A 13,287-nucleotide genomic window follows, 5' to 3' on the forward strand; every position below is an offset into this window, starting at 1 on the left:
AAGAGAACATATACATGATAAACAAGTGAAATTGGAAGTGATGACCCAAAGAAATGAGCAGACAATTTTTAAACTGTGTTACTGTACCACTGTAAAGGTTACGCTGATAAATGGGTCCTCTCTCCTGAAAATCCATCGTCTTACTTCAGAGCAGAGTCTGGGATTACTGAACAAACACTGATTACCATCAGAATATAGAGATTTGAAGGGGAAAAAAAGAAAAAAGGTTTTTGTTTTAACCAAACAAATGTCACTTAACCTTTAAGCCTAACATATATTTTATTGTATGCCTATAAAAAGCAAACGCGTCATGATTTGTTATTAAAAACACTTCTATGTTGCATCAGCCACCATAAAACTCCAGAGGTTCTGTGCAGCAGATAGTCTCGCGTAGCCAGACAACTATTCCACAATCTCCGAATGTTATATAAGCCAGTGGTTTTCAACCCTTTTCATATCAAGGTCCATCATTTATTCCACATTTGAGCCACGGACCACCATTTGATGACATTTAGCCTCTCACCCAACTTAGAATATTTTGTTGTCTTTGGATAAGATTTTGAATTCCATGCTGTATTGATGTAGTGCCATAGGAGAGATAACAAGCAAACGTTGATCAAAATAAGAATTATTCTACATTCTAATTGTGTAGACTTGTTTAAACAATAATTTAACTTTTGAGAGCGTAAAATGTTTCATTTGACACTCAATAGTTAAAGATCTATAAGGGTCCATTTGGTTTCATTTTACACTCTCAAGAGTTAAAGATCTATAAGGGTCCATTTGGTTACCAACTCTCCATCATTTAGCTGGGGACCACCTGGAACCCCCTCAAGGACCACTGTTTGAAAACCACAGCTTAGTGCTTATAGGCTGTGTACAGAGTCTGGAACTCAGAGAACGGAAGCTGTCGTCTGTTCTTCATTTGTATTATTTATAGTATTTTCAGAGCTTCTGCGCTCCAGTTCGTGAGACTACACAGTAGGTGTCGCTGCACCTGTGTGTAAGAGTAAGAGGGTTTTGTGAAAAGATCCTTTTCAAATGTGGCATGTAAATTCACAACCAAGTTCTCTTCTTTCTGTTCTGATCCCAAAGTACTAAAAAATCCTCAAGTGTTAAATGTAAACTCTGAGTGTAAGTATTACAAGTGTAACCCGGGTTTCAACAGAGCGTGGCGTGGGCCGCTCCTTTCACACAATCTTCAGATTGGTACTTGACCTAACAAAACCTTTCAGTCGTGAGAGTTCTTTTGTTTGTTTGTTTGTTCTCGCTTTATTCCCTGCATACTGTATATCCCATCACCAATGAGTTAGAACTATGTCCACATATCTATGACGTTATGGAGACCATGTTGTTTGGACTCAGAATCTCTATCCAGTAGCCATCAGGGTCCTGTATGAAGGCCAGTCCCGTCATCTTACCTGTGTGGAGAGAAGAGAAAGACACCGTTTGAGTAATCTAATCACACAAGAGCACAGAAGTCACACAGGCTTGCTTTAGCAGTGTCTAATCTTTGGTTGACTTAGAGCTCCACCTGCTGGTGGATAACTATATACATAGTATGTACAACTCCAGGCATTTCTGTTTAAAAAATAAACCAAAGCATACACATTTGAGAGTAAATATGACTTACTTTCCATTTTTAAAAGATTGTTGTCTGCGCTATGATAACAATGAATGGCATTTTTATAGTGCTTTTCTAAGCAAGTTGCAAACTCAAAGCGCTTTACAGTTGTCCATTCATTCATACATACATTGGGAAAGTTAAATTCCTACCAGCAAATACATGAGCCCTGGTCTAACTTAATTAAAGCAGCACTATGTAACTTCACTCTTGTATCCTGAATTTGTAAATTACAATTTACTCATTCAAAAAACTGTTACATAGTGAGGCTTTAACTGGCCCTTATGGTATTCCATTTGAACCTGTACAGCGGAAACAATATCATCATTGTCGGGTAGATACTATGTATGAGTTACTTTTCTGGAAATTATAACCTGTATAGTTATACATACGCTGACCAATTGTATTAGCTTATTAGTATTAGCCTGCTGACTTTTGTTTTGCTCTTGCTTTTTTCTCTTTTTTTGCTGCTAAAACGCCTGAAGGAACCCAAACAAAAATACGTTTTAGGCCATCAGAACAGAACACAACAGAGTACCATTGCGTTGCCAATAGTTAATACCAATACGTTTTTATATCTCGTATCAATATCCAACATGTTTATCTGTTTCTTTCGGTCTCTATTAGGGGTCGTGTCTACATGGAACGTCCTTTGAGTTGGCAGCGTCAGTCTACCATGTAAAGTAAGACATGCTGGTGTGATCTTCCCAGCGCTCTTCCCGGCACTCTTCCCAACGATGACCATCACACTTCAGCGTTCCCGACACCCGACATCGTTTTTTGGTCCGGTGCCCTGGGCACTTAAAGCCGGCAAAGTTTCCAACTTTTGGAAAGGAGTGCCTGTCATTTGATCCTCCTGCTTGTGTGTGACAACCTGATAATGTTTACGTTGTTTCAGTTAAGCTATTTGTGCTTCTATCGCAGGTGACAGGATGTTTGAGCCTAAATGGGTGATCGGTTCAAACAGTGCGGGCATCAAGCTGTGTGTGAGCGCTATGGACATGATATAAGGTACACACTCAGTTCAAATAGCATTGTCTGTGGACAGTGGACACAGCCCCTAATGTATGATTCAATGTAATATACAGTATATAAAGTGAAATACCAACCATCATCAGGTTTCTTGACAAACGTCACTCCTTGTTCTTCAAATAATTTGCAGGCGGCGTAAACGTCAGGGACAGCTATGCCAATATGACCTTTCAAAACAAGGAAGAGAGTAAGTCAGAGTTAGGCCGCCTGAAGACAACAAGTCTGTTTATTGTTGCACACGTCAGATTGTTTCTCTGTGCAAGTACAGTTCAGTTATGTTCAAGGCATTCATGCTAGCACTAAAAGAATGAAGAGAAAAAATCACAAAAGAATGAATCAGAGATGGTGACATGGGGTGGAGGGCCCATCTCTTAAACCCAGTACACGCCAATGATTTGCAATGCAACAAGTTGCAACTGCAACCACTTGCAACAGAATCCCAAAACTTCTCACAATGCAGCAAGTTGCAACTTGCTGCATTGTGAATCATTGGTGTGGACCGGGCTTTACATTTTAACAATTTTGTGACACTTGGCATGTTAAAATGACAGTGTGTACAATAATAGTATGTATAATTGCGACCGCCAGGTCGCAGTTTCTATCAAAACTGTCCGTCAAGTAATGTCACACATTTGCCCTACTATTATCTCTTGCCCCTATCCATGATTTTGGCCTAAAATTATGCAACTTGGATGGCAAATCACAACCTCTGCCCCTGATTTCTCACATGCCCCTTTTCTAGCGCCCCTTTTCTAGCGCCACCATCATTTGCCTATTTTTGCAAAACAAATTTGAACACTGCTCCTACAGATTTTGGCCTAAAATCACGCAAAGCGGTACACAGTATCTCTAAAGTCATGTCATCAACATGGATCTATCCAATTTCCAATATTCCCTCTTGATTGACTACGATTGCCTTCGATTGCCTTCCGTTTAGGGAGTCTTACTGGTACTATACATACAGTATTACTCTATATCTATTATATGCACATAAACTCTGTATCTGTCTGTGTGTCTGTGTCGACTCCAAATATCTTGAGAACCGTCTGGCCAATCAACTTCAGATACACATGACACGTGTATGCAGAGGACCTGCTGTAACATCCATAGTGGGAAGTCGGTCGGTGGTTGCCCAGAAATCTATCCTTTAATCCACAAATCTCTATTTCTTTCTGTCTGTCTGTGTCACACATAGAATATGGAGATCCCTAATGTCATCAATAAGACATCATAGTACTGACATCATAGACTACTCTCCAAGTACTATGTCTATGATAATGGGGACTGCATAACCAGTCCAGCTTGGCTCAACAGTATTATGTCATCAGAACATGGTTACAACACTAGAGGAGTAGCTTCTGGTAACATAGTACTCCCAACGGCAATTCTCTGCCCAAAGATATCTCTTCTGAAGTTCATTAAAGAAGGAAAACAAAAAGAAAATAATAAAGAGATATCTTACCAAATCCTCTTGGCTCTGAGTTGCCATTGTGGTAAGACAGACTTTCATCTGCCTCTGAACCCCAGTTACTGAAACAAACAAACAAACAGAAATCATGTTTATTGACGGTGTCCACAGTAATGTGTCCATTAGCGCAGACTAGATTGTGTCTAGAATACAGTAGATCCAGTTGAAATGGACTGCAAATGGACTGTACGCTTCAAACCATGATAGTATCAGCCAGGGTCAGGGCAGGAATTTCAGGGAGGCCACGAAGGGCATGGCTGTCGTTGCCCCTCAGTTTGGCATTGTGCCCCTCAAAAAAATGGTATGCCCCGAGGCCACATTGGCCTTAATGCCCCAGTTGACTGACTGTACCACTTTCTCCTCTGTCTCTTTTTTGTAAATATGTAGACACCAGTCTTTTTATTTCCAGTGTCTTTTGTAGAGAATTCTTAACTCTCCCTTAAGTCCCCATCTTTAAACCAATCCAGTAACTTTGATTAGCGCAGTGCAGGACATTTTTTGTCACTGCAGATAGTCTACATATTAACTCATTGACTGCTCCATCACTGCTTTTTACTTCCTACTATCTACTAGGCATGATCGCGATTGCGAAATTGCATTTTTGACCCCCAGACCAACCCCATCTTTCAAACATGGCAGCCATGTTTGTTTACATTTGAAGAAAACATAATGGCTGCTATCTCATGAATGCCTGAACGGATTTCCAAGCATATTTTTTTGTTTGAAAGCTGTGAATGGTGCATGATCTGTGCACGATGGATTACATGGCAGTATATGGAGAAGGGGGCAGTTCAGCCTGAAAGTGGGCATTTTTAAAGGGAAGCGTGTGTGTTAACATACATTGATTACATTCAATTAATTCTTTCAAAGGACTCAAATCGTACTTGTTTTATTTCATGGTCTTCCTGCTCTGGCAATTGGCCATTGTGAAAAATGGACAAAGGCCAAGTGGCCTTGACGTAATTCCAAGGCTGCCCCGGGTGCATTTCACTTTCATTTCTCTACCGGCCCTGTGACTAGAACGCCGGGCTGTGCTTACTGTGTGAGTTCTATGGTGGCCCGCCGAGAGAACGTCCAGGCCGTCCTGTCCTTTACGTCCACAGGGATCTCCGACTTGTCCTCGTACCCCAGGAAGTAGAGGGAGAACCGCATCGACGTAAAATCTATTTTCTGCAGCAGCCTGTGGTCAAACACAACATTATTTACTGTATAACCAGTGACTTGGTTACTATATTGCTAATAGGACTGGGCAATATGGACTAAATCAAATATCACGATTAGGCCTGTCACAATTATTATTGCGGCCGTAGGTCGCAGTTTAGTATCAAAACCTCCACCGGCCGTCCGTCGGTCGGTCGGTCGGTCGGTCACACGTCACACCTTTGCCCTGCTCATATCTCCGCATCAGTATGACACCAGTAAGACTCCCTAATCGGGAGATAAGCGACCGTTTATCTCCACAAATATCACAACCTCCACCTCTCACGTCATACGGGTAGCCATAGTTACACCTGGAATGTTGAATCTCCATATATGGAGATAACCTACGCATCACACAAAGTCTGACCTCACCAGCCCATACTTGGGCATGGACGACTTATATCTCCATATACGGAGATGGCCATATATGGAGGTACGATGACATCACAGAGTCCACAGCTGATGATGTGGCGTGATGTCATACAATACACAAACAAGCCCTATATAAAGGGGCAATTCTCACCAGGGAAGAGAGCATTGCCTGGAATGTTGAATCTCCATATATGGAGATAACCTACGCATCACACAAAGTCTGACCTCACCAGCCCATACTTGGGCATGGACGACTTATATCTCCATATACGGAGATGGCCATATATGGAGATACGATGACATCACAGAGTCCACAGCTGATGATGTGGCGTGATGTCATACAATAAACAAACAAGCCCTATATACTGATGCGATACGATGACATCACAGAGTCCACAGCTGATGATGTGGCGTGATGTCATACAATAAACAAACAAGCCCTATATACTGATGCGGAGATATGAGCAGGGCAAAGGTGTGACGTGTGACGTGTGACCGACCGACGGACGGCCGGTGGAGGTTTTCATAGTAAACTGCTCCCTGACGGTCGCAATCACACCACATGTGTACACAGACCTTTGTGTACGTTGCTGTGGCAACAGTCTGTTGTTGCTGGTCTGTTAGTGTACGTTAGCAACCACCTTAGCAACCATGGTTTTACCCTAGCAGCCAACTGTTTACCCTAGCAACCAACTGTTTACCATAGCAACCATGTTTTTTTACCCTAGCAACCAACTGTTTACCATAGCAACCATTTTTTTACCCTAGTCTCAATATATTGAATCCACTTTCACGATGTAAAGTCCAGTTCAACATTTCAAACACCAAAAATGGTAAAATACCAAACAATACAGGTTCTCAGGGTTCTTGAAGATCAAGAGTCTTGGTCAAATACTTCTGTTGGTTTCTGCACTGATCATTTATACAATTCAGCTGTGTTTGCTCGTGTCATCATGATGAGGTCATAAATCAGCCATGCCCAAATATAGATTTTACGGGTTTACATGCTTACTCAGTTATTCGTTATGTGAAAGTCCTATGACGTCTATAATATCTGACATCATCATACATACATTCCCTTTTATGCCCATAAATGGAGATCCCCTCTGTAGAACCAGCCACTGACATCACTGTAATGTCAGGGGAACCAAATCCCTTTTATGCCCATATATGGAGATCCCTGTGTTGCCAGGGGAACCAAATCCCTTTTATGCCCATATATGGAGATATGGAGATCCCCGTGTTGCCAGGGTAACCAAATCCATTTTATGCCCATATATGGAGATCCCTGTGATGCCAGGGGAACCAAATCCCTTTTACGCCCATATATGGAGATCCCTTATGTCATCAATATTAAGCCCATATCTGTGAATATCTATGGGTACCAGATGTCTCCATATATGGTTAAATGGTCCGATATACATCACTGGCCAGAAGACCAAGAAATGGTGCAACCTCGCCCTTTGCTTTTCTCCCTTAGGCATCTTACTGGTAGGTAGTTTAATGAGGAATGCAGTATGGTGGTAGGTAGGTAGTTATGGCCTTTGATGTAAGATTTTCACTTTCTAGGATAACTATATTTGCTATTCCCAGATGATGCCCTTTTAGGGTACCCCTCATGCCCATATATGGAGATCCCCAGGCTTTACTAATTAACATAAGTTTTATGCCCATATATGGAGATCATTGTCCCAATGTCATCAGATATATGGGCATAAATGGACACAGGCAAACTAGATGGGCTGTATGGATATCCAGATGTGTGATGTGTTTATTCCAAATGTGGCACCCCACAGACATATTTCCAGAAACAAAATCCCTTTCATGCCCATATATGGAGATTTCTGATATCATCAATCCCAGGCCCTGTAAAAAACATGGTTGCTATGGTAAACAGTTGGTTGCTAGGGTAAACAGTTGGTTGCTAGGGTAAGAAAACATGGTTGCTATGGTAAACAATTGGTTGCTAGGGTAAACAGTTGGTTGCTAGGGTAAAAAAAACATGGTTGCTGTGGTAAACAGTTGGTTGCTAGGGTAAACAGTTGGTTGCTAAGGTAAAAAACATGGTTGCTATGGTAAACAGTTGGTTAGTAGGGTAAACCTTCAATGATTTTGACATCTTGTTACTAATCTGTCGGTAGATAATGCCGGTCTTATATAAGGGTCATTTGTGTACGGTGTGATGTCATACTGATGTCAGCAGTGTGACAGGAGATAAGCGACCAACGGTCGCTTATCTCCCGATTAGGGAGTCTTACTGGTATAATATTACATAAGATTACATTCATAATTAATATTACATAATTGTGCCTGTCACAATTCACACTCACGTCATGCCCAAGATGCGTGTGTAGAAATCTAGAGATTTAACGGGGTCTTTCACTCTTAGCATCGTCTGCTGCATCATGTAATCCTGCAAAAAAAGAATGGGAGAATTATTTACATAAAACAGTGCTTCTCTATAGTGGGGTCCGGGGACCCTCAGCAAAGTGAGGAACAGTTCAACCACTTAATAGCAAGAATAGTCTATCTACAAGCGCACAACACACGTGTGTAACACCGGCGCCTAATTAATGGAGCCAAGGCTCCCCCATTCTACTATTGCCCGTTGCCATGCTTCACCAATTTAGGCGCGCCTGGTGTATTTTTTGCTATTTTGATTGAAAATGTTTCAAGTTCACCAGCTAGAAGGCAATCCAACGAGAGAATGTACTGTATAAGAATGACTGTTCGAGTCATTGGTTGCTGTCTCCCCACCTACACCATTAGACAGTTGTACTAATATCTAACATCTAAGATCATCTCTTAATGGGGTCCCTGGTGTAACATCAAGATACCATTATCTGTTTCCTTTCCACAGCAGCCATATTGGCAGGTAAACAAAGCTTATGGTAATAACATCATTTGAGGCTATTTTTAGAGTTTACATTTTTAAAACATGACTCCAATTTGTGCAAGTTTACTCAGGAATTATAGTGGTTGACGATAAGAGTTCTCAACGGGCCCGAAAATTATGGCCCGGCCCTACTGAGCCCTAACTGGGCCGGCCAAAGGCCTGGTCCAGCCCGACTAATTAGCATACATTTTAGGCCCTACCCAGCTTGAAAAAGTTGGTCGGTCGGGTAGATGAGAACTTCAGAGTAAAAGTAATATAAATAATAAAAAGCGTACATTTTAGGCCCGAAAATGTCGGGTTCAGGCAGAATTTGAGAACTCGCAGTTTAGTATGTGAAACGGCACATGCTGACTCTGTCTGTCTGTCTGGAGTCTGGACGTGTACACCTTTTTACAGTCTATGGGTTTGCCGCTATGACATCACTGTGTCACAGTGATGTCATGGGACCCACTCTAACAGAATCCCTTTCATGCCCATATATGGAGTTAATGGAGATCCCTGATGTCATCAATATTAAGCCCATATCTAAAAGGACTTCATATGGGAATGCCCATAGGCCTATATGAAGGTAGACAGCCATTATCTGTGTGGCTGGTTCAGACAGGGATCTCCATGTATGGGCATCTTACTAGTTAGTTTGCGTTTTACTTTAGCTCTGTATTGTTGATTCTCTTCCTTATTTGTTTTTTTGCTGTACACAACAGTACTTTGTTTCTTTTTCATACTACCCTGTAACTTGTAACCTCAACTGCTGTGCCGACTGAATTTCCCCCTTGCTTACCGTAATTACAACACCAGAGGCAGTGCCACAGATCACTTTCAACCCAGAGTCAAAACCAACAAAGGGTCAAACTTGTTCTTCTGCTATACCACCAAAATATGGAAAGCCTTACCGAAGGCCATAAAGGAGTGTGGATCCCTAGCATCCTTTAAAATTGCCCTGAAAAACCACTTACAGGCAGCAGCCGTTCGCAACTGGTAAAAAAAAAAAACCTAGCCCAGCCCTACCCTCCCCTGCCCCTTCTTTGTATATACTTACTGTTTGTTTAGACTTTTTTTTGTTCTTTCATTTTATTTTATTTATATATCTACTGCATAGTACTGTGTTCTATTCGTCTGTCATTCAATGTTATATGAGATACTTAAACGGTTGTGGAAATAAGCGTAGTCTTTTCTAGGATCTCCTTTTAGTAGACCTTGTACCAGTGAACTGTTCCGTCATGATTGAAACTGTACCTTTTCCTATGCAAACTTCTAATAGTCTTCAATCAATCAAACTCTAGGTTGACGGTTATTCTCTTAATAGCCACTAGAGGGTAGACTTTGACTAGAAATGACAGACCAGGCAGCCATCAGGGATGTATTTGTATTGATGATAGAAGTTAATATGTTTTGTTATTTTGTATTCGTTTTAAGGTTGAGGAGCTCAGAAGAGTGGATGTTGCCATGCATAGCAGCTAATAGAGATTCTGAATAAACAATATTATTACTCTCAGCTGTGCCTGTGTATGATTATTAGGCCTATGTATACATGTCAAATGGCGGCATGTCGGAATGGAGAGAGCCTCCCCCACCGAACATGGTTGAATTGACTGAATACACGAGATGAAGTGGACGATAACAAGAGGCATAGCAAGAGAAGGCGTGGTGTCTGTGTTTTGTAGGTTAGTATTGACTTACAAAGCCACTAAGCTAGTGATGGGCAATCCCGTTCATTTCAGTGATCGGATCATTTCGTTCACGTTCACGGTAAAGATCCGTTCAAAAGATTCGTTCAAATGATTCGTTCATAGCGTGATTGTCCCGTGAAAAACACAATCGCGGGAGCGTTTTTATTACATCGCGAGTACAGCCCGCCGTCGCGTCCTGTCTGCCGGCCGGGGCTTTTAGGGGGAGGGGCGGGGGTGTGAACGAAAGTGTGAACGACCCATTTCAGGGATTTGAACGAATCGTTCACGAGTCATGCTAATGATTCGAATCTTATGAACGAATCACTCATGAACGACACATCACTACACTAAGCCAATGTGTGCATAACACACCCAACACGAGGTTCAAAAATACTATAAAGTTTACAGTTTTTTAGTTTAGATCTTTGTTTTCAACGTGGTCTCTACTCTACGCCGTGAAGAGGAGAGGAACTATTCAAGTTTGAGTAGCTAGATCATGGGAGAGGCAACACCATAATCCACAGTCATGCATTCCAATGCAATACCAGGGAATGCATGACTGGGCCTGGGCGTTTGCCAAGTTTGAGATGTCAGGGTTCAACAGCGATCGGACCTCCTTATTGGTGTCACTTACCGCGGTCATTGGGTCCCCGTCCTTGCAGGCTGCGGCCACAGCTTCATCAGTGAGACCCTTGTTATCTGCCATGGTGCGTTGAAATGAGATGACGGGCTGTGGTAATGCTGCTACTACAGGCAGCCTGGCCGTGCCTGCTGCTGCTCTCTTGTACAACGCACTGCAGCGGGGGAAGGAGGTTCTGTCAAGTCGAGACAAGCGGAACACGCATCGAAACATGTTTAACGACATAACTTGCAGAGCAGGCTGAGGCCGAGGCCACTGCGCTGTGTGCCTGTGGCAGTGTTGTTGCCACGTTTTTTTGCGAGACACTCAAAACAAGCCTAAAGTAAACGACAAGGGCAGTGGTTCTCATGATTTATTGAATGATTGAATACTTTAAATATTAATTTCAACTTTTATGCACTTTTATTTTAAGACCCTTTAATATCCCAAAATAAAATAGCCTACATTGAAAAGAAATAACATAAAACCATTAAAAGTAATCAACAAACTATAGCCTACTATTTAAAAAAAAAAAGCATTGGCTAATTTGTCAAATAATATAACAAAGAAAATGTGTGAAAATAGCCAATCTACACAAGCTCACAGCGCCTCGCAGCTCGACTCAGCATTGTGAGCTAGAGTGTCTATTTAGTAGTATTTTCATATACATGAACTTTAAAAAAGTAGATCTACAAGCTCACAACGCGTCTCATAGTGAGATCGGCTATTTTATTTATTTTAGGGGTTGTTTCCGATAGTTAAACAAGCCCCCCAAAAACCCCAACCCACAACTTCCAATATTTATGCTTATAATTAACACACATGGCAACACTGGCCATAGTGCGCTACAGCCGGGCAAAGCTAAATATAGGTCTGATTATGAGTGACAGACCTACTAATCTCTAGGCGTCACACACAGTGGAGTTTATTTTTTTATTTGACAACTTTATTAGTTACGTTCCAAGAGAATAAATATGTTACTATAACCAGTCATTATGAAAAGAGTAGCCTGTGATAACTAAGGTTCCCTGCTCTTTATATCCTCTGGTCTGGTAAGACGACTACTGGTGGACAAGTGGTACTGCACAAACGCCAAATATCTACCTAGAGCAATTTTTCTGCACAAAACGGGTTTGAATCCTTGCCACTGTCAGCACAGCAGAACTTTAGAGCAGGGGTCTTCAACGTTTTCAGGCCAAGGACCCCTTAGTTAACTTGAGAGAGATGAAAAACCTGTTCATATATTCCATATAGTTTCATTGTTTGACAGCACAGTGTATTTTGGATTCATGTCAAACTTGAACCGTCAATACTTAATAAACTTGACCTTTGCTTTCACACTGTACTTGGTCCGCTCTTTTCTCCTCTACACCAATCCTCTTTGTAGCTGATCTGAAAATAGCTGATCTACAAGCTCGCGCTGCGAGCTAGTAGATCTATTTTTGGCTAAAGTTTTCGGAATAATAATACTAGAGTTCAAGTGGTTAATATATATATATATATATATATATATATGTTACAGTACGTTTGGGTAACTCAGTACGTTCATTGTAAGAGCGCTTGTTTTGTCGTTCACCACACACCAATCACCACCAGATGGCGACGACAGCCAGTCACTAGTGAAGGCGCTGCGACTCTTTCTTTATTTACTAGCCTAGCTCGGCAGTGTTTAGCCATTAGCCATTAGCTCCATCCATTGTAGTCACTTGGACAGGACGTTTATCGTGGGCTTGCCCACGGCCTGGGCATAAATATAACGATTGCATTCACCACGGCTTCATAACTCCGGCCGCGCGGCCCTGGCCCGCTCTTCGCGGCCACTCGCGCCTGCGGCGCTCGGGGGCGAAGAGCAGGACCAAGGTCCGCTGGCCTTCGCGCCGCTTGCAATGTCGTGGACAATCGAGCGGCTCCGCCTGGAGGACGTTGTTGTGGCGACCGCTTGTTCCGCCCCGTGCCGCACGGCGAGTGCTCCGTTTCTCGACCGTACTGTTTCTCTAACAAACCGTGACACATATATATATAAAAAAGGAGGAAAAAAAAGCTTCTATCACACAAAGATTTGGAGGACTCCCTAGGGGTCCCGGACCTCCTGTTGAAGGCCCTTGCTTTAGAGTACAGTGCAGCTTTAAAGCAGATAGATGTAGTGTTCTGCTGACATAAGCAGATCTTTGGTGATTGCTCATATATTCAGACAGCTATTCAATGCTCCCTAAAATAAATCTAGTCTCTGACACTTCTAGAGGCCACAGCCTGCCTCCAAAACTATGCTTTTCATTATGAGAAGCGCTGTCATTGGTCCAGAAAGTACAGCCTGATCGTGATTAATAGGGGTGCCTCTCGTTTGGATTGGTTAGACCTGTCTGTCTGACAATCCTTTTAGCCCCGGGTCGGCTGGTTCAGCTGCGA

General features: G+C 42.2%; 1 protein-coding gene across 1 annotated transcript; it reads right to left on the reverse strand.

Annotated features, from left to right (window-relative positions):
• Positions 1-1,294: 1,294 nt before the first annotated feature.
• LOC308300616 (lactoylglutathione lyase-like) lies at positions 1,295-11,073 on the reverse strand. The gene is made up of 6 exons (XM_080744489.1): positions 10,897-11,073; positions 8,027-8,109; positions 5,164-5,304; positions 4,119-4,186; positions 2,734-2,823; positions 1,295-1,421 (listed from the first exon to the last, which is right to left on the reverse strand). The coding sequence occupies exons 1-6, from the start codon at positions 10,966-10,968 to the stop codon at positions 1,330-1,332; spliced, it is 546 nt and encodes a 181-aa protein (XP_080600615.1). The 5' UTR covers positions 10,969-11,073; the 3' UTR covers positions 1,295-1,329.
• Between the last annotated feature and the right edge of the window lie 2,214 nt (positions 11,074-13,287).

The sequence above is a fragment of the Nannobrachium achirus genome (genome assembly GCF_963921795.1).
Source record: "Nannobrachium achirus genome assembly, chromosome: 16".
NCBI lineage: Eukaryota > Metazoa > Chordata > Actinopteri > Myctophiformes > Myctophidae > Nannobrachium > Nannobrachium achirus.